Source organism: Carcharodon carcharias, chromosome 11 (genome assembly GCF_017639515.1).
Source record: "Carcharodon carcharias isolate sCarCar2 chromosome 11, sCarCar2.pri, whole genome shotgun sequence".
NCBI classification, from domain to species: Eukaryota; Metazoa; Chordata; class Chondrichthyes; order Lamniformes; family Lamnidae; genus Carcharodon; species Carcharodon carcharias.
Genome location: NC_054477.1, coordinates 40,004,149 through 40,027,012, shown reverse-complemented (window position 1 = coordinate 40,027,012; position 22,864 = coordinate 40,004,149). Strand labels below are relative to the sequence as shown.

Genomic DNA, 22,864 nt, shown 5'->3' with positions numbered 1-22,864 from the left:
GGTTCAAATCCCATCATGGTGTCTGGTTGAATTTAAATTCAATTAATAAAATTGAATTAATAAATTAAAAAAGCTAGCCTAATGGTAACCACAAAAGCACTGTCAATTGTCATAAAAACCCATCTGGTTCACTAATGTTCTTTAGGGAGTTGACTCTTAAATGGCCTAACAAGCCACTCAATTGTACCAAACTGCTATAATGAACTCACAGGCACGATCCGGCACCGTCCTAGGCACTGGAAATGACAACAGCACACCCAGCCCTGTCAACCCTGCAAAGTCCTCTTTACTAACACCTGGGGGCTTGAGCTAAAATTGGGAGAGCTGTCCCACAGACTAGTCAAGCAACAGCCTGAAATAGTCAGGAAATATACCTTACAGACAATACCCCGGACACCACCAGCACCACTCCTTGGTTTGCCCTGTCCCACCAACAGGACAGACCCACCAATGGTGGCATGGTATACAGTCGAGAGGGAGTTGCCCTAGGATTCCTCAACATGGACTCTGGACGCCATGAAGCACCATGGCATCAGGTCACACACAGGCAAGGAAACCTCCAGATAAAAGCAAAAAACTGCGGATGCAGGAAATCCAAAACAAAAGTAAAAATACTTGGAAAAAACTCAGCAGGTCTGGCAGCATCTGTGGAGAGGAACACAGTTAATGTTTCGAGTCTATATGACACTTCAACAGAACTAAGGAAAAATTGAAAAGAGGTGAAATATAAGCTGGTTTAAGGGGGGTGGTGGGACAGGTAGAGCTGGAGAGATGGCCAGTGATAGGTGGAGATAACCAAAAGATATCATAGACAAATGGACAAAGAGGTGTGAAACTGAGGCCCTATCTGGTGAACATCAAAGTTCCCACGGCACTGTTTCAAAGATTAAAGCTGTGGATATCTCCCTGGTGTGCTGTCCAACACTGAAAAAGATAAAAGCAAAAAGCTGCGGATGCTGGAAATCCAAAACAAAAATAAAAATACCTGGAAAAACTCAGCAGGTCTGGCAGCATCTGCAGAGAGGAACACAGTTAACGTTTCGTGTCCGTATGACTCTTCAACAGAACTAAGTAAAAATAGAAAAGAGGTGAAATATGGGCTGGTTTAAGGGGGGTGGGGGGAGGGTAGAGCTGGATAAAGGGCCAGTGGTAGGTGGAGATAACCAAAAGATGTCATAGACAAAAGGACCACCTTCAACACCTCTTTGTCCTTTTGTCTATGACATCTTTTGGTTATCTCCACCTACCACTGGCCCTCTATCCAGTTCTACCCTCCCCCCCCCCCTTAAACCAGAGCATATTTCACCTCTTTTCTATTTTTACTTAGTTCTGTTGAAGTCATACAGACTCGAAATGTTAACTGTGTTCCTCTCTGCAGATGCTGCCAGACCTGCTGAGTTTTTCCAGGTATTTTTATTTTTGTTTTGGATTTCCAGCATCCGCAGTTTTTTGCTTTTATCTTTTTCAGTGTTGGACAGCACACCAGGGAGGAATCCACTGCTTTAATCTTTGAAACAGTGCCATGGGAACTTTGATGTTCACCAGATAGGGCCTCAGTTTCACACCTCTTTGTCCATTTGTCTATGATATCTTTTGGTTATCTCCACCTATCACTGGCCATCTATCCAGCTCTACCTGTCCCACCTCCTCCTCCTGCCACCGCCACCCCTCCCTTTGTAAAACCAGCTTCTATTTCACCTCTTTTCTATTTTTCCTTAGTTCTGTTGAAGAGTCATACGGACTCGAAACGTTAACTGTGTTTCTCTCCACAGATGCTGCCAGACCTGCTGAGTATTTCCACGTGCTTTTTATTTTTGTCAAGGAAACCTCCTGCTGGTTACCACCTACCATCCCCCCACCTCAGATAATGAATCAGTACTCCTCCATGTTGAACACTTGTAGGAAGCGCTGAGGGTTGTGAGGGCACAGAATGTGCTCTGGGTGGCGACTTCAACGTCCATCACCAAGAGTGGCTTGGTAGCGCCACTACTGTCCGAGCTGGCCAAACCCTCAAGGATGAAAGACTGGGACTTCAGCAGTTCAAAATTGGGCAACCATGAGGCACTATGAGCCTATGAGCCATCATCAGCAGCAGAAGTGTATACAACCACAAACTGCAACCCTATGGCCCGGCATATCCCTCACTCTACCATTACCATCAAGCCGCGGATCAACCCTGGTTTAATGAAGAGTGCAGGAGGGCATGCCAGGAGCAACACCAGGCATACCTAAAAATGATATGTCAACCTGACAAAGCTACAATGTAGGACTACTTATATGCCAAACAGCAGAAGCAGCATGCAATAGACAGAGTGATCCCACAACCAACAGATGAGATCTAAGCTCTGCAATCCTGCTACATTCAGTCGTGAATGGTAGTGGACAATTAAACAACTAACTGGAGGAGGAGTCACCACAAATATCCCATCCTCAATGATGGGGGCAGCCCAACTTATCAGTACAAAATACAAGGCTGAAACATTTGCAGCCATCTTCAGCAAGAAGTGCTGAGAGGATGATCCATCTCTGCCTCCTACTGAGGTCCCCAGCATCACAAATGCCAGTCTTCAGGCAATTCGATTCACTCCATGTGATATCAAGAAACGTGTGAAATCACTGGATACTGCAAAAGCTATGGGCCCTGCAATATTCCGGCAATAGTACTGAAGACTTGTGCTCCAGAACTTGCCACACCTCTAGCCAAGCTGTTCCAGTACAGCTACAACACTGGTAGCTACCCAGCAATGTGGAAAATTGTCCTGATATGTCCTGCCCATAAAAAGCAGGACATATCAAAATTGGTCAATTACCATCCCATCAGTCTACTCTCAATCATCAGCAAAGTGATGGAGAATGTCATCGACAGTGTTATCAAGCGGCGCTTGCTTAGCAATAACCTGCTCATTGATGTTCAGTTTGTGTTCTGCTAGGGCCACTTAGATCCTGACCTCATTTCAGCCTTGGTCCAAACATGGACAAAAGAGCTGAACTCCAGAGGTGAGATGAGAGTGACTGCCCTTGACATCAAGGCAGCATTTGACCAAATGTGGCATCAGCCTTGGTCCAAACATGGACAAAAGAGCTGAACTCCAGAGGTGAGATGAGAGTGACTGCCCTTGACATCAAGGCAGCATTTGACCGAATGTGGCATCAAGGAGCCCTAGCAAAACTGGAGCCAGTGGGAATTGGTAGGGATGAGGAGGGAAATTCTCCACTAGTTCAAGTCATACCTAGCACAAAAAAAGATGGTTGTAGTTTTTGGAGGTCAGTCATCTCAGTCCCGGGACATCACTGCAGAAATTCCTCAGGGTAGTGTCCTAGGCCCAACTATCTACAGCTGCTTCATCAATGACCTCCCCTCCATCATATGGTCAGACATGTGGAAGCTTGCAGATGATTACACAATGTTTGGCACCGTTCGCAACCCCTCAGATACTGAAGCAGTCCGAGTCCAAATACAGCAAGACCTGAACAAAACTCATCCTTGGGTTGACAAGTGGCAAGTAACATTCACTCTACACAAGTGTCAGGCAATGACCATCTCCAACAAGAGAGAATTTAACCATCTCGCTTCGACGTTCAATGGCACTGCCATCACTGAGGCTGGGAATTTTGTGATCAGTAATTCACCTCCTGACTCCCTTAAGCCTGTTCACCATCTACAAGGCGCAAGTCAGGAGTGTGTTGGTATGCTATTTCACTTGCCTGGATGAGTGCAGCTCCATCAACACCCAAGAAGCTCAACACCATCCAGGATGAAGCAGCCCACTTGATTGGCACCCCGTCCACCACCTTCAGCATTCACTGCATCCACTATCAACCCACAGTAACAGCAGTGTGTACCATCTACGAGATGCACTGCAGCAACTCACCAACCCTTCTTCAACAGCACCTTCCAAACCCGTGACCTCCACCATTTAGAAGGACAAGGGCAACGTATGCTTGGGGACACCACCATCTTCAAGTCCCCCTCCAAGTCACACACAATCCTGACTTTTGACTTGGAAATACATTGCCGTTCCTTCACTGTCACTGGGTCAAAATCCTGGAATTCCCTTCCTAACCGCATTGTGGGTGTTCCTACAATATATGGGCTGCAGCAGTTCAAGAAGGCAACTCACCACCACCTTTTCAAGGTCAATTAGGGATGGGCAATAAATGCTGGCCCAGGCAGTGACGCCCACATCACATGAACAAATAAAAACAGCCTTGATCAAAGATTTGGAATGAACAACAAAGGAGGGAGAAAAGTAGACAACATGTTGTATAAAATATGGAATGGACTGGTGGGAATTGGCATGACCAAGTACCTACTGCCTTCAGGTAATGATAAAACTCGATGTAGCCATCCACACAAACTACAAAGATCATTTGTTTCCAAGACAGTGTATAAACAATCCTTCTCCCCAAGGACAATCACACAGTGGAACCAGCTGGCAAAGGAAATAGTCACAGCTCCATCAATTGAAATCTTCAAGACCTACCTCTAGATTATTTCCATTTATAAGTATTCATTATCAGGACTACCATATCAGCAGTCACGTTTGGTTTAACTAGTGCTAACCATATAAATGTTGGTGGAATACAGATGTTAGTCTGGGATGCTGAGACAACCAAAGCAGAAGCAGGCAGGCAGTGAAGGGCTCGAAGCCTGCCTGGAGCACTGCTCTTCGGGAGGCTGTCTCCAGACAGTTGGCCTAGTTCTGCCACAGAGGACCTGTACAGCAACTGGAAAATCCCAGTTGGCTTCTGTTGCTGACCGATTAAGGCCAATTCATTTCCCTTAACTGGATACCTGCCCCTCTAGTCCCGCATCTGGGAAAATGGCCTGCTGGTATGAATTTTCACACCACTGGCCTCTGCACTCACCCTGACATTGGGACAGAAATTTTGCTCATGAAGTCAGCAAAAATAAATTTGAATATGGTATGTTTGCTGTATTCTCTCTTTGATTTTGCTCCAAATTGTTGGCTAAGAAATGTGACTGAATAAAGTTAATTAACATGGTTGTCATTAATAACGTGGAATACAAATGAGCGAGGTACAGTATTATAATGGTTCTGCTGATGTTGACTTAATGTTTGTCTCACTACAATAAAACACAGCAGGAATGGCACTTGTCCTCAATGTGTCATGTTGTTGTGGTTCAATCCAATGCTGGTTATTTTTGCCCAGGGCAGTTAATTAACCATTAATGACAAGTACTATTTTAAAATGCAGCTTTTGTTCCTTTAAGCCACTTTTTCTTACTATAGCCAACCTGGACCCAGTGAAGTTGCATTTCAACATAACTCATTTAAAATAATGTCAGTTGTGTCTGTCTGTTCTCTATGTAGTTTGGGTGGAAAAATAGAACATTGCATACAAAAATGCATTAAAGCATGTATGTATACACATATGTTTTGTATGATTATATGTGTTAGATTTACAGGTAATTTGGGATCCTGATCAAAAGAAATGTTTGATATATGATCTTCCAGACCTCAAAATTGGTCAAGAATCTATGTTTTACAATCTTTCTTTATTAATCCTGGCCTCCTCCTGTGGTAATGAGAGCAAGCTGGGAAAAGAGTGGCTGTTAGTAAGATGACCTTTCAGGAAACAAGTCACCCGGAAAAGACCTTAGCTAGTCCAGTTGGCTTCACACTGATTTTTTAAAATGTAGTGACAAGCAAAGGAATCACTGTCCAGACTTCTTTTCTTTATTTAATAAAAACTGTTCAAAGTAGCCACTGTGTGTTCTCAAAAGGCTTTGCAGGCCTCACGAGTTTGACAAAATGCCATTAAACCAGAGTAAATTAATACAGTTAATGGGAGGGTTTCTGAATGATTAGTCAGTCCATTTCCAGAATTAATGGACGCTAAGGGATCAAGAGCTAGAAAAGATGGTATTTTTAAAAGCATGCAGTGAATTACATTAGAAAAGTGGAAACGTATGTTTTGGATTTCATTTCACTGTGCAGCCATAATAACACTATGTTGCGATAACAGTGGAATGTAAACTTTACATAGGATGTGGTAAAAAAAAAGTACAGTTTGATGAATTCAGTAGTAACAACTAGCTAACATCCCTTAAGTGTGGCTAAAGAATCTGATGTGTCACTATCCAATAACTTATACTTGTTCAATACACTTTACTTACATTTTATTTATCTCTTCCACCCCCAGCCTCCTTTCAAACTTAGAATTTTGGACAGTCAGCAGACTGAGCAGCCTTGTGTTATTAAAATCTCATGTTGGTATTACATAAGACTGTGTGCAGAATGTGTGCCTGAGCTGGAGTTTTGTCTTATTTCTTCATCTTAGTTGTATTTTAACTAAAGCTATACCAAGGAATATACTTTTCTTACTAATAATGCAATTATATTACCTCCATTAATTTAAACAAGCTGTGCTTTGATACAATATTATAATAGTGGTAAATAAAGCATTTTTAGGAAGGCTAGAGGAAAATATCTTATGCCTAACAATTAAGAATGTCTTTTCTAGATCACATCCCTGACACATTACAGAGCTGAGGTATCAAATTTAATAGGTTACTTTCATGACTGTAGTGATTTTATTTTTGCATTATTATACCTCTGTGACCCTAGAAAAACCTATATAGAGTCAGATTTCAAGCAGAGTGTCATCTGTTTTGATCATGTTACACGTTGTAGTGCCTTAATGCTTGTAACGATGTAATCTGGTAAATTTAATCTGTTGCTAGGATTTGGGAAATCGGAGCTTCACGTTACTTGTTTTTAAAAGAGCTGAATAGTGTAGCAGGAGGTTTTCAAATTGTTTAATTCAAATAAGGATGACACAATTTGAGCAGTAAGAATTGTACTTAACCTTTGAACACTGAGGAAGTGCATAACCACTAAAGTCAAACAAGTGAAAGTACTGAAGTTAAGAGAGCGCAAATAAACAATACGTAAATAATTTATGATGTGATTAGTTAAATAGCTTGCAATAGATGACAGTGTGAGTTCTTCAGACTATCACAATTGCTCACAAAAAAAATCCCATTTTTGGGTTTACCATTTATCCACTTGAGTATCAAAGCAGCTTTTAGAATCCTGAAACCAATGTTATGACTTTCCGTCAGAAAGCAAAAACGATTTCAAATGAATGTGTTGAGTAATATGTGAAAACTTAAGCAGAAATTTTAGAAATTCTATAATGCCATTAAAAGAACAGATTTGAAAAAGACTATTACTGCCTACTGAGTGTTAAAAGATATATGCACCAAGATTTCAATATTGGGACCCAAGGCATTAGGTTTCAAATTTTAAATTTTTTTGTGTCTATAATAGGATAATTAAATGATTCTTCGATTGAGATATGCAGTGAGGTTTTGACTGTTGTTATAATTTATTCCTTGATACTTAATGTTAGAATATTTCCCAAATAAAACATAAGATTAAATATATTCAAGTTTTGAAACTTCACAAATATTAATATACAAGCAATTACATAGCTAATTAAATCTATTTACTTACTATTTAAACAGCTTATTGCCATTTTTAACAGGACAAATAAAAGAATTTCCTAGAACAACATAAATATAGCCACCATATAAGTCTCTGTTTATTCTGAATTGTGGAATAGGTAAAACACAATGGCTGAGATTTTGTGATCTGTGGTGAAGTAAAGGCACTTACTGTTGACCTCAAAGAAAGCTGTCCACAAAGATCTAACGATCTCTGTGGTGTGGTTTTCCCTTTCCCAGTGGTACATTAAAACTGGAGCCAAGTCAAGGGAATGTCTTGGCATGCAGCAGCAGTGATGTCAGCAAGCAGCAGAGCAGCCATTTACACTGAAGTATTCACACACAGTAAACCCAGGAAGTTAAAAACACTTAATATCGTTCACTTTTGATTTATAAGACCATAAGACGTGGGAGCAGAAGTAGGCCATTCAGCCCATCGAGGCTGCACCACCATTCAATAAGGTCGTGGCTGATCTGATAATCCTCAACTCCACTTTCCTGCTTTTTCCCCATAACCCTTGATTCCCCTAAGTTTTCAGATCATGAAATAAATGATTACGATTGTATTAAGGTAAAAGCTATAATAGAGATAAACTTTCAAAAATGAAAAAAAGTTTTAATGATGATTTATTTTATCATTATGGAGAAATTTAACATTCCATAAATATAAAATTATTATTTTTTGGCCAGCAAGAGATAAGCATTAATTATGAATTTAGTACACTGTTTAAATGCCCAGTTACACTCCATTCAACAAGGTTTAACTTTTCAAGGTTTTTAACAGCAAGACTGAAAAGCTTAAGAGTGGACTTAGTTGATTTCCCATTGATTGCAGTCTGGGAGTTCCTCAATAGCGCACCCTCTGGAGAAGTATAGAATCACTGGCAGCAACTTCTGAATTTACATGTTATTTAGCACAAATGCAGAGTCTAGAAATTGCTGTCCGCTGCAGTGAAGCAATGATTTCACTGCAAAGATGACAGTTTCATTATTATTACCATTGAAAAATATGGAAAGTTGGAATTATGTCAGGTAACCTAATTTTATCATCTTGCGTCATAGTAAAATACTAAACCTTAATCTTACATCACTCTTTAGCAAGTTATTTTATCTCTTCTTAGATCCCTTTACATCATTTCCCAACTAACTAAGTAGATGGCTAATCATTCGCTAGCCTCTGCTATGCTGTTCTTTTGCTAACCACCAGGAGTATGCAAGGGTGGAAGGAGTGTCCACAGCTTTTAATCTTTTCCTCCATCCTCTCTAAGACATTGTTTTATTCTTCACCTGACAGTTTATGCAATGTGGTAATGTCACACATCTTAATAAGACATTTTTGTTATATATTCTTCCAATGTCAATGACATTGTTGAAATTACATCTAATAGAATTCAAGAGGAGCAAAAATCACTATTAACCCATTTTGTGCCAAAGTAATCTTATCCTTTCCTGAGCATTTAAATGGTCAATTTTGCAGAATATGAACAATGAAAATTTCATTTTAAATTCTTGGTATCTTGGAGGTCTACAAAGTTCAAGAAATTTATTCTGTGTTTTTTCCAGTACTAGACATGGGAACTTAGGCCAGCATTTTTCCTACGGTGGATGGGCTGCGCAGGATTGGGCAGGCATGGAGCTACCTCAGGGAGATTGAATGAATATTAAAATAATTAAAGAATTGGGTTAAAAATTTATTTAAACACATCCCCTCATGTGATTGTGTCACATGAGTGGGGACATGTTTTTATAGTTATGAAAATTAATTAATTTAATAAAAGCTTCAGGAAACCTCATCCTGCTCATTCTCAAGTGGCTCAACTGATTTCTTAATGGCCATTTACATTTCAGCGGGTGCACAGCTGAGTCTGCACACCCACCGAACCGAAATATCGCAATGACGTCGGGATGCATGCCCGACATCATTAAGCATCATTTTACGCGTCGGCATGTTGGGCCCACCCCGCACGCCAACCAGAAAATTCTGCCCTTAAATCATGAAATAATTTTTGCAATAAACATTTCTCCAGTAACTGTTTAAGACCATACCCTATGCTTCATGAAACTGTTGTTGCAAAATATAAGTTTCAAATTTACTTTTAACATTTTTAATATAGCAGAAAAAGGGTGTGTATTATGGATGTCAGGCTGATTCATACAAGAGGGAACCAGGCTGAGTGTTGAAAGTTCAGAGGGGAAGTGGTTAAAAAATATAAGAGAAGCAAAGAGAGAATATGAGGAGCAACTAGCTGATAGCAAAAAAAGGGAATGCAAAAGCATATAAATAGTAAAAGGGTGGGAAAAGGAAGAATGATGCCAATTAGAGACCGAAAAGGGGAAGTAGAGGACATGGCTGAGGCACTAAATAAGAACGTAAAACATAAGGAATAGGAGCAGGGGTAGGCCAGTTGGCCCCTCAAGCCTTCTCCACCATTTAATAAGATCAAGGCTGATCTGATCGTGGCCTCATATCCATTTTCCTATCTGTTCCCCATAATATCTGACCCCCTTGTAGATCAAAATTTACCTAATTCAGCCTTGAATATCTTCAATGATCCAGTCTCCACTGCTCTCTGGGGTAGGGAATTCCAAAGGTTAGCAAACTCCGAGAGAAGAAATTCGTCCTCATTGCATCTTCAATGTGAGATTCCTTATTTTGAAATGGGCCCCCTAGTTCTAGATTTCTCCATGAGGGGAAACATCCTCTCAGCAGTTATGCTGACAATCCCTCTCAGGATCTTATATGTTTCAGTAAGACCACCTCTCATGTAAACTTCAATGAATATAGGCCCAACCTGCTCAATCGTTCCTCTTAAGATAACCCTTTCGACCCTGGGATCAACCTTGTGAACCTTCTCTGAGCTGACTCCAATGCAAGTATATCCTTTAAATAAGGAGATCAAAACTGTATGCTGTATTCGATGTATTGTCTCACCAATGCCCTATACAGTTGTAGCAAGACTTCTCTCCTTTTATACTCCATTTCCCTTGCAATAAAGGCCATCATTCTATTTGCCTTCCTAATACTTGCTGTACATGCATGATGATTTTTTGTGATTCATGTACAAGTACACCCAGATCCCTCTGTGTGCATTACTAATAAACAATTGATATTAAAATTTGTTGTACATTTTGAAACTGCATGCCTGTTAAAGCGCATGAAAAACGGCAGTTTATCCAATGGACCAGCCATTTTACAAGAGTCAGATATCATTCTTCCATTCTATTAATACGAACAAAATCCCCTGGATTCTTTGCTCAAATAGGAAGTTCAACATCAGAAACAGCAGTTTCTGAGTGTAATGTAAGTAGGGGACAGAAAGGCTTGTTTGCACTTTAAATGTAGATGATGTTAAACAAATTTAGCTAACTTAATGCATAAATCTTTTACAGTTAAACACCAATAACAGGATGAGCATTTGCATTGAAAGTGTTGGGCAGTATCATAAACCATAAGTGGTTCTCAAATGATTTATCATTACTTGAATCTTGAAATTAGATGATAGTCTTGAAATTATGCTGAGGTATTTATTATTATTAATATAGCATCTTAATTGAAACCTTGCGGCAATGCACATGGAGCCAAGACCAAATGCAGTATTCAATTCAAGCAGGGTGGGGTCTGAGGTTATCAATGGTGGGGCGGGCAGAATGGGTGGCAGGTCCATAAGCTCCCTCAACCAGTGAGGGGAAAACAAAGGAAGTGAGGAAAAGCACAAACCTTCAATTATTGAGGGAAAGGTAACATCAGGCATCTATTATTATTTTGTTACATCAGTGGTATATTTTCCATTGGAGATGATAGGGATTTATAATTAATAGTCTGAGATTTAAAATACATAATTTGCAATTTAATACAATGTAACATAATATGCCTCATTGTGCAAATCCATGCAGCAGGTAAGACAACTTGTTCTGTTATGCATAATTGTTATCATTTTAATTGTTATCATCTAATCCTCAGACTTGGTGTGCAACCCATCCTTGCCTAAAATAATAATAATTGTAATGATGAGGTTTGATAAAGAAATCTTGAATCTTGTTTCTCAACAGTTATTGATACGATAAAAAAAAGCTTTGTTGCCTTTTGTCTCTTTCTTAACCAGGAGCTAATCCCAGAATTCTACTATTTACCCGAAATGTTTGTGAACAGTAATAACTATAATCTTGGCATCCGAGAAGATGGAACTGTTGTTTCTGATGTTGAGCTTCCAATTTGGGCAAAGAAGCCAGAGGATTTTGTCCGTATTAACAGAATGGTAAGAATGATATTTGGTTCTTGTAAAATGACTGCTCCGCTGGATAAACTGCAAGTAGCCGTTTACCAAACTACATGTGGCTAGACATTTCCCAGAGACTTATTCATTTAACCTTATTAAAGCAGAGTATTCAATACTAACATGATTTTTGTCTGACCTCTATGATGTCACCAAAGGACAGAAGCAGTGAATGTCCCCGATAATGTTACATGATTGTTGGGTTCATCAATCATAATTTACCAGCTTTAAAAAGCTTCTCACAGATGTGCATCTGCAGTATTACTCAGCCATTCAATCCCAGCAGGCTTTTGCAGGGTGGTAACCATAAATAGAACACATTCAGCTTGTTGTTCAAGTATACTAAAGATGTGAATATGAAGGCGACTGAAGATAAGGGATTCTGGGATTTTTGCTATTAGTTTCAGTTTATCTTCCAAATTACAATATCCTCATTACCACTGTTTACTAATAATAATTCAGATTTTCAATATGATACAAAATCTAACTATTCATTTTTACTTGTGTTTTATTCAAGAAAACTTCTTTAATAAAAACATTATTTTTGATCTGGTCAAAGAATTCTATATAGTTGGGCAGACCAGACTCTCATGTAAACTTAATCCGTGACTAGCTGCAGTTCTTTGCGTGACTTGACTCTAGGCTAGCTGCGTTCAGCTTTAGGTCAAAGTTCATTTGAACTGTGCTTGAAACTGTCAGAATGGAAGAAATGGTTATTAAGCAATTAAAAAAATTTAGAGGTTATTATGGTTACAAAAATAAAGGGCAAAATTTTCCCATCCTGCCTGCCGCGGGTTTCGTGCCAGGTGAGCGTAGAATCTAGCAGCATCCAAAAAAATCAGAAACCCGCCAGCATAAAAATAGTTTGCAGTTCTCCCAATGTCAGGCTAATGGCGGGTCGGGTATCCATTTGCATTCATTACCATCTCATGAATGTTCATTAAATTAGCTGCTCTCTGGAATCACATGCTGTGTTCCATTCTTATGCTGTGCCAGTGGGAAATCAAGTTGGTCTGAATCTCGTTTGAAAAAGAGTGGTGTGCACAGGTCAGACCTCACATCATTCACGACTTCGAGGTGAGTACAACTTTCGTAGCCTACCTGCCACCATACTGTGCCGGTCTCATTGTGATGTCAACGGAATGCCACATTGCTGGGGTTGCAGGGTTGGTCTGCTCCCAGTGGCTGCCTCTGTAATCAGCTGTGCTCAGGAAGGGCTCAACATTCAGTCAGAGACCAGTATTGCGACCGGGGCTTAGGAGTGAAGGGGTGTTCTGCTCCAGGTGGGTGTCACCATTGTCAAGAAGGACACCATGGTACTCAGACATGGTTGACTATTTAGAGACCAGCATTTCAACCGGGTTTGGAGTGGGGCAGGTAAGAATAACAAGCAAATGAGTGGCAAAGGGGCAGAAAAGTTTTACAATGGCTTGTGGGGGGGAGGAGAAGCAGAAGGGGAACACACAGGGGCAAAGGGGCAGGAAGTCTTTGCAAAGGCTTGTTTGAGGTGTGAAGAGGTACACACAGGGGCAAAGGAGCAGGAAGGCTTTGCAAGGGCTTGGAGGCGCAGGGGAACACACGGGGCAAGAAGGTTTGGCCAGAGCTTGGGGGTGGCAATGGGGCATGATGGAAGGCAGAAGGGCAGGAAGGCTTTGCCAGGGAGTAGAGGAGGAGAGGAAACGATGGAAGGCAGAGGGGAAACTGAGAGGTAGGAAGCTGGAACTCAACAAGGGAAACTGAGACACTGGCAAACAAAGGGGTGAATGGGATGCCACATGTATGAATGGGACGGGCTGCATGCAGACTCTAGACTAGTAAAGGTGGGGGTTTGTTAGTGTGGCACAAGATGGGTGGGTTGAACGAAGACTCATAAGAGAGGGGTTGGGGCGGGAAACAGTGTTGTCTTCAGTCATGAGGGCAATGGGAAAATGTGAAAGTCAAAGTCCATGTTCTGGGGCTTGCAGTCAGGAGTCAGAGAATAGACAGAGCCCTGGGGCTCCGTGAACAGGAGTTGGAGAGTAGAGACACTCCTGGGGCTGCGTGGACAGATTCGGAGAGTAGAGACACTCCTGGGGCTCTCTGGACAGAGTCGGAGAGTAGAGACACACCTGGGCTCTGTGGACAGAATGGGAGAGTAGAGACACTCCTGGGGCTCTGTGGACAGGGGTTGCAGATTAGAGACAGTCCAAAGGCTCTGTGGGACTTCATAGTCAAGAGTCAGAGAGTTGAGACAGTCATGGAGTGCAGAGGGCCATGCTGCAGGAGTAGTAATGGCGAGCGCAATGTACTCTAGCTCCAGGGAGGGGCAAGGGCTGTGTGCTCAATAGGAATAAAGCACTGCTTGGTGTGCAGGGTGTTTTTACAGTTGCTGTCCATGGGCTTATCTCTCTGTGTACTGGGCTACAGATGGAATGGTAATGGTTATGGGAGGCATCTGCAGCTGTATTTGGGGAATACATAATAAAGTTGGGGGGGGTGTGGTATGTGAAGCTTTCCTGCGGGGTGGTGGTGGGGTTCTCCTTGGTGGATGACTGTGCATACAGCCTCTAGATGGAAAATGTAGAGGCCCATGTGGGACCTGGGTATATCAGTAGTGGTGCAGTCAGTGGGGAGGGTAGGAATGTTGGCCACAACAACCATGGGATCCAGTGTTACTGGAGGAGGCTAGAGATTAACAGGAGGGAGGCTTTACCTTCATATCGTGAGGCTCCAGGTAGATTTCTGGGACACAGAGAATAAGAAAGGGAGTGTCGAAGCTGGTCTCAAAATATTAGTGCAGAGCCACCATCGTGCTCTATCGAAGTTATGGCGCAGTTATAAATCAAAAGTAGAAGCGATTCTGAACAGGAGGGATCTGAGGCATTGTGGGAGGAGTGCGCTGCTGGACTAAGGGGCCCTTCCTAGGGGTGCACTCTAACTCTTTGGTGTCACAAAGGTAAACTGGAGTTTGATTAGAGAGAAAGGAGGAAGACCTCCTTGCGAAGATAGCTATTGGAAGCCAATGCTTTTTTCAGTGCTTTAACAGGGATATTCAGGAGTAAATGGCTTAATACCACAGTCACTGCATCTCAACATTAACACACAGGAATGTGAAATTTGGGAATGCAGGCAAGTGTTAAGGAGGTACAAGTATAACATTTTTTGGCATTCCATCAATGGAGGCCTGTCACATGCTTTCCAGAATTGGCATTCATAATGGACCAAAGGGCATCCAGTCATTAGTCATGAGCAACCTATTGTTAATTAGCATGCAAGATCAGAGATTGGAGCACTGAGCTAGTTCAGGTCGCACATGCAATTCAAACCTTCTCCAACCACTGAGGGATTCAGATGTTAAGTCTCAGGAATGGCATCTTGGTCACCTCAATGTGTGTGTTAGCACCTCAGATACAAGGCCATATCAGCAACAAGGCAAGTAGGGCAGAAACCACTATAGACCATTACAGTTGCAATTGTTGGTGGAGTGTGAGCTTCACTATGTTGAGCTGTTCCTCATTAATCTATTCAATCCTTCCTTTGAGAGTGAAGGATAAGGCAATAATAGATCCAGGGCTCAATGCTGCCTTTTTGAGGGTTCTAATTCAATGGAGGAGAAGGAGGGAGAGACAACACCAAACACAGTTCCAGAAGGAGGTCCTGCTTGAGGTCCAGGGTCAAGAGGAGCCACAGCAAAAACATGAGGGTCAGAAGAAGAGACCCAGATAATGGAGATGACTCATCAGACCTAGGGTATACTGAAGAAGACTCTCCTATTTACAAATAAGTGAGAGACAATGCCACATACATCTGTGCATGTCCCGAGCTCTGGTAGATCTGCCACATTCTTCATGAAGATCTAATGCCCCATGGAGTGGGAGGCTATCCCCTCCAGTGGCTTTAAAGGTGACCATTGTGCTCAATTTCTTTCACAGTGGCTCTTTCCAGAGATCCATAGGGGATCTGTGTGGCATCTCGCAGCCTGCCACATATAGATGCATCAAGTAGGTCTCAGATGCCCTCTACAGCAAAGCACATCACTATGTGAGGTTTGCTCTTGATGAAGATAGCTAGGCTGCGAGATTCAATGGTTTTGCACTTATCTCTAGCTTCCCAAGTGTACAGGGTGCAATCAACTGTACCCATGTGGCTTTAAGGGCTCCATGGCAGTAGCCAGTGATGTTTATCAACCGAAAAGACTATCATCCTATCAATGTTCAATTGGTGTGTAATCATCGAAAGCACATAATGCATGTTTGTGCCAGGTTCCCTGGAAATTTTCATGACTCCTACATCCTGAGTCACTCCCAGGCCCCTCAGATTTTCGAAAGGCCTGGACATCTGCAAGGGTGGCTGCTTGGGGATAAGGGGTACCCACTGAAATGCTGGCTGATGACACCAGTACGCCAGTCTCAGAGTCATTCAAAGGAGAGTTACACTGCAGCTCACAGCTGCATGCAGTCCCTAATCGAACAGAACATTGGAATTCTGAAGCTGTGCTTCAGATGTTTGGACCACTCAGGTGGTGCACTCTACAGTACAGTACCAATAGGGTTTCATGCATCATTGTTGTGTGTTGCGCCCTTCACAACCTGGCACTGCAAAGAGGTGATCCCTTGCCAGAGGGTGAAATGGAGGAGGATGAGAGCTCCTCGGAGGATGAACCTCAAGAGGGTGATGAGAGCCAGTTTGAACGCGATGATGCCAGAGAGGAAGCAAGACGTGGGAGACATGCCCATGCCACTTTAATTGTGACCAGATTCCAGGAGGAATAAAGTGAAGGCAAGGGGAGATGGCTACATTTCTCCTGGCCCTGAATGCCATTCCATTTCATTGAAAGGGATATCCAACCTGTCACAGTTAATAAAAACAAAAAACTGCGGATGCTGGAAATCCAAAACAAAAACAGAATTACCTGGAAAAACTCAGCAGGTCTGGCAGCATCGGCGGAGAAGAAAAGAGTTGACGTTTCGAGTCCTCATGACCCTTCAACAGAAGTTCTGTTGAAGAGTCATGAGGACTCGAAAGGTCAACTCTTTTCTTCTCCGCCGATGCTGCCAGACCTGCTGAGTTTTTCCAGTTAATTCTGTTTTTGTTCTGTCACAGTTAATGCTAGCTAAGTATTCACACTTGCATTTTCTAGCATCGTGATTCACCATGATCTCTAACAAGGTCAACGGTGCCCTCTGTATCTGCTCACTCTGGGAATTGAGACTCCACTCAACAATGAGGACACTGTGAAAAACCACTTGAAGCAGTCGTTGCCACATAAATGAGAAACTACAATGGCAAGTGAAATGAGGACGTGGTTATGGATTTCCTCCTGCTGGCCATGTCTTGCTCTTCAGCACTTTCACTGAGGAGACACAACTGCCATTATTCCCTCAAGGCTGCTGAGCTGCCCTCACACAATGGTGTTTCATGAGGAATATAGGTTACGATTCCAATAAAGATTTTAACACATCTCCCTGACATCACACAAGGAAACTATCTTCAGTGAGATTGACATCATTTGAATGTGAATCTCACAGAGAGACACTATCACTGATTGTGAGGATGGCTAAACCTCGGAATAAGAGAATTCAAAAGTATATAATCACAATGTCTTCAATTGACCGAGCCTTTCATTTAAACATCTAATGTATTTAAAGAAACATAATATTTTTACAGCAGTAGCACACCTGTCACCCAAGACTAATTTCAATATTTGCTCATTTTCCCAACCCTACCACTATACCTGGTTGCAGCCCCGACATCTGCAGCAGAGGTAGAAGCAGCCTGATGACCGCTATGTCCTGATGCCTGTGATGACTTTGGCATACGCTCTCTGGCAGGCTAAGGCCTAGAGGTCCCCAGCTTGGAAGGGTCTCCTGCTCAGGCGCAGATGCACCCTTCTCAGCTTGAGCAGCTGGAGCGGAAGGGGTTACAGGCAGAGGGGATTCTGAGTGGCTGGACATCCTTGGAGTGTCCTGAGTAGAGGCCCCCGGAGTGTCTGGCTGACACTCATCCTCTCTGTGGGTGCTCAAGGGCCCTGCCCTGACTCCTTGAGGGGAAGTTCCACCTTGAGGGAGGTCAGGGTGCTTCATCCCCTTCTCACCTACACATTGAAGGTGCCCACCAGGGTATGTGGCCATGGAGCCCAGGGCTGAGCACAAATCTGGCAAAACCTATGGACCAAGATGTCCATGGTGGTCATCAACCTTCTCATGGTGACCTCAATGCACTCGCATGTCAGAGCCACAACATCAGACAGAATGCAGATGGACTCCTCCATCTTTTGCTGTATTCTGCTGAGTCACTGCCGAATCTCTGCCTGATGTTCCGCCATCCATTGTTGCATCTCCAGTATTGAGTTGCCAGCTGCTCACAGAGGCTCATTGCCTGACTTGGACTGAGTGGGTGGCTGGTCTCCAGCAGCCCTCCAAGTGCCAGAGACCTGAGCTGTCCCTCCGTCTGACTGCTGTGGGGACGTGTCAATGAGGCGTTCTCCAGTAGATGAGCCTGAGCCTAATCTAGAACTATGCCCCACGGAGCTATGTGTCTCTGCACTGGTTGAGAGCGCAAGTGAGCGCTGTGAAGGTTTTTCCTCAGCTTCCTCTTCGGTCATGGTCTGTGGGCTGGGACCTATGGTGGGCAATCTTGTGCGCCTCGATCTGCTGGTGCATGTAACAGAGAGAAGAGACTTTTAGTTAATGAACATGCAGTTTATGAAATTGCATATCACGCACTGTGATTGTCAGGACGTGATGAACTGATGGAGGTGTGATCCGTGCTAGGTTGCTGAGACAATCCAATCTCCCCTTCCCCACAGGACCAATCCCTGTCTTTCCCAGCAATCTCAGCGGTATCCTCCTCTAATTCCATAAGGGTTATTGACTGTCCCTCCCCTGGTCTGGGATCTTTCCCTTCTGTTGTGGGCAATCTTGCCCTGCATGAAGACAGCAATGTGATGAGAAGGGATGGAGCAGAGATTGGGAAAGAAGCATGCCCCCTGTTTGTGGTGAGCCCTCCCCAGAAAAGGCTGAGGATGGAATGTCAGCAGCATGATAGATGGAATGGTGGGGATGTGAAAGATTCAGTGAGACAATCAGTGGTGATATGTGTCTCCCGTTAATGGTTGTGTGAGATCCCTGAAGAGAGTAGCCCTTTGATTACATGATGCCATGATGCGAATTTGTTATTGGAGGGAGTTGAAGGATGACTTTGGTGGGTCAGTTGAGATCATTCATCCTCTTCCTACACTGGATGACGTTTCGAACATATGAAATAGGAGCAGCAGTTGGCCATTCGGCTCCTCGAGCCTGCTCCACCATACAATAAGATCGTGGCTAATCTGTTTGTGTTTCGAATTCGAATTCACGTTCCCAACCACGTCTGACAATCTTTGATTCCCTTTCCCAACAAGAATCTATCTCCTCTGCCTTAAAAATATTCAATGACCCCACCTCCACTGCCTTTGGAGGCAGAGACTTCCAAAGTCACACAACCCTCTAAGAGAAAAAATTTCTCTTCATCTGTGTCCTAAAATGATCTCTAATTTTAAAACAATGCCCCCTAATTCTGGACTCACCCAGAAGAGGGTCTTGGATATTTCAAGTCACCCCTCACTCTTCTAAACTCCAGTGGAGACAAGCCGAATCTGTCTAATCCTTCCTCACCCGCTCATTCCAGGTATTAATCCAATAAATCTCCTCTGAACTGCCCCCAACGCACTTACGTCCTTCCTTAAATAAGGAGATCAAAACTGCACACAATATTCAAGATGTGGTCTCACCAATGCCCTGTATAACTGAAGCATAACATCCTTACTTTTACAAAAGCAAAAAACTGCGGATGCTGGAAATCCAAAACAAAAATAAAAATACCTGGAAAAACTCAGCAGGTCTGGCAGCATCTGTGGAGAGGAACACAGTTAACGTTTTGAGTCTGTATGACTCTTCAACAGAACTAAGTAAAAGTAGAAGAGAGGTGAAATATAAGCTGGTTTAATGGGGTGGGGGGGTGTGGTGGTGGCGGTGGGACAGGTAGAGCTGGATAGAGGTAAAAACAAAAAAACTGCGGATGCTGGAAATCCAAAACAAAAACAGAATTACCTGGAAAAACTCAGCAGGTCTGGCAGCATCGGCGGAGAAGAAAAGAGTTGACGTTTCGAGTCCTCATGACCCTTCGACAGGGCCTGACTTACTTTTATGTTACTTACTTTTATCCTTACTTTTATGTTCAATTCCTCTTGTAATGATGGATAGCATTCCATTAGCCTTCTTAATTACTTGCTGTACCTGCATACTAATTTTTTGTGACTCTCACACTAGAAGACCTAGATCCCTCTGCACCTCAGAATTCTGCAGCCATTCTCCATTTAGTAATACCCTGCTTTTTTATTGTTCCTGCAAAAGTGAACAACTTTACATTCTCCTACATTATACTCTATCTGCCAGGTTTTTTGCCCACTCACTCAACATATCTATATCTGTCTGCGACCTCCTTATGCCCTGTTCACAACATACTTTCCTATCTTTGTGTCATCTGCAAATTTAGCTACTGTGCCGTCACTTCCCACATCTAAGTCATTGATATAAATTATAAAAGGTTGAAGCCCCATCACAGACCCCTGCGGAACTCTACTCGTCACATCCTGCCATTCAAAAAAAGACCAATTTATGTATACTCTGTTTTCTGCCAGCCAGCCAATCTTCTATCCATGCTAATATGTTACCCCTACACCATGAGCTTTTATTTTCCGTCGCACCTTATTAAATGTCTTCTGGAAAAACAGGTACAGCACACCTACAGGCTCCCCTTTATCCGCAGTGCATGTTACTCCTTCAGTGAACTCCAATAAATTGGTTAAACACAATTTCCCTTTCACAAAACCATACCGACTCTTCCTTAAATTTCTCTAAGGGCCCAGCTATAACCTCCTTAATGATCAATTCTAACAACTTCCCCACGACAGAAGTCAAGCTAACTTGCCTATAATTTCCTATTTTCTGCCTCCCTCCCTTCTTTAATACAGGAGTTATATTTGCTACTTTCCAGTCAGATGGGACCTTTCCAGAATCTAGTAAATTTTGGAAAATTAACACCAATGTACCTACTTCCTCATTAGCCACCTCTTTTAAAATCCTAGGATGAAGTCCATCAGGACCCAGAGACTTGGCAGCCTGCAGCTCCATCAATTTGCTCAGTACAGCTTCCATAGTGATTTCACCAAGTTCCCCTCTCCCTTCCATCTCCTGATTTACAGCTATTACTGGAATGCTTTTCATATCCTCTATAGTGAAGACAGAAGCAAAATATTTGTTTAAATAATTCACCATTTCCTTATTATCTACTATTAACACCCCATTCTCACTCTCTAGAGGACCAACACTCACTTTACTTACTCTTTTCCTATTAAATGCCTGTAGGAACTCTTGCTATCCATTCTTACATTTCTAGCTAGCTTCCTTTCGTACTCTTAATTTTGTTCTCCTGATTAACCTTTTCTCTATTCCATCTCTTTATATTCTGACCAATCATTTGACCTGCCACTCATCTTTGCACAGTTACATGGGTTTTCCTTAGGTTTGATGCTTTCGTTAACTTCTTTAGCCCCTGACACCAGACCCGCAACAATGTTTTTTTTATTCATTCATGGGATGAGGGTGGTGCTGGTTAGTCCAGCATTTATTGCTTATCCCTAATTGCCTTTGTGAAGATGGTGGTCAGTTGCCTTGAACCGCTGAAGTTCATGTGGTATAGGTAGACCCACAGTACTCTTAGGGAGGGTGTTCCAGGATTTTGACCCAGTGACAGTGAAGGAACGGCAATATATTTCCAAGTCAAGATGGTGAGTGCCTTGGAGGGGAACTTCCAGGTGATGGTGTTCCTGTATGTCTGCTGCCCTTGTCCTTCTGTTTGGTAGTGATCATGGATTTAGAAGGTGTTGTAAGGAGCTTTGCGAGTTGCTGCAGTGCACCTTGTAGATGGTACACACTGCTGCTACTGTGCATCGATGGTGGAGGGAGTGAATGTTTTTGGATGGGATGCCAATCAAGTGGGCTGCTTTGTCCTGGATGGTGTCGAGCTTCTTGAGTGTTTTTGGAGCTACACTCATCCAGGCAAATGGAGAGTATTCCATCACTCTCCTGATTTCTGCCTTGTAGGTGGTAGACAGGCTTTGGGGAGTTAGGACATGAGTTACCCACCACAGAATCCCCAGCCTCTGACCTGCTATTTAGCCATTGTATTTAAATGGCTAGCCCAGTTCAGTTTCTGGAAACCCCCAGGATGTTGATGGTGAACGATTCAGCGATGGTAATGCCATTGAATGTCAAGGGGAGATGGTTGGATTCTCTCTTGTTGTTGGAGGTAGTCATTACCTGGCACTTGTGTGGCGTAAATGTTACTGAGGAACTCCTGCAGTGTTGTCCTGGGACTGAGATGATTGACCTCCAACAATCACAACCGTTTTCTTTTGTGCTGGGTACGACTCTAACCAGTGGAGAGATTACCATTGGCTCAAAAACAAAAATACAAAAATTAAAAAAGAGGTGAAATATATATTTCACCTCTTTTCTATTTTTACTTAGTTCTGTTGAAGGGTCATTTGGACTCAAAACGTTAACTGTGCTCCTCTCCACAGATGCTGCCAGACCTGTTTTTCCAGGTATTTTTATTTTTGTTTTGGATTTCCAGCATCCGCAATTTTTTGCTTTTTTCCCATTGACTTATTTTTCTTTGGCTTCTTGATGCCACACCTGATCAAATGAGGCCTTGATGTCAAGGGCAGTCACTCGCACCCCACCTCTTGAGTTCAGTTCTTTTTATCATGTTTGAATTAAGGCTGTAATAAGGTCAGGGACTGAGTGGCCCTGACAGAACCCAAACTGAGCATCAGTAAGCAGGTTGTTTCTGACCAAGTGCCGTTTGACAGCACTGCTGACGACCCCTGCTATCACTTTGCTAATGATGGAGAGTAGACTGATGGGGCGGAAATTGGCTGGATTGGATTTGTCTTGCTTCTTGTGGACAGGATATACCTGGGCAATTTTTGACATTGCCAGGTATATACCAGTGTTGTAGCTGTACTGGAAAGGCTGACTAAGAGCGCAGCAAGTTCTGGAGCACAAGTCTTCAGTACTATCGCTGGAATATT

The 22,864-nt window shown here is 42.7% G+C and overlaps 1 protein-coding gene across 2 annotated transcripts in view; it reads left to right on the top strand.

Annotated features, from left to right (window-relative positions):
- Positions 1-22,864, top strand: part of nbeaa (neurobeachin a) — a 1,069,212-nt gene that overhangs the window by 938,264 nt on the left and 108,084 nt on the right. For both annotated transcript variants that reach the window (XM_041199054.1, XM_041199053.1), the window contains exon 47: positions 11,578-11,730. In XM_041199054.1, coding sequence (XP_041054988.1) covers positions 11,578-11,730 — 153 coding nt within the window. The remainder of the gene's footprint in view (positions 1-11,577; positions 11,731-22,864) is intronic.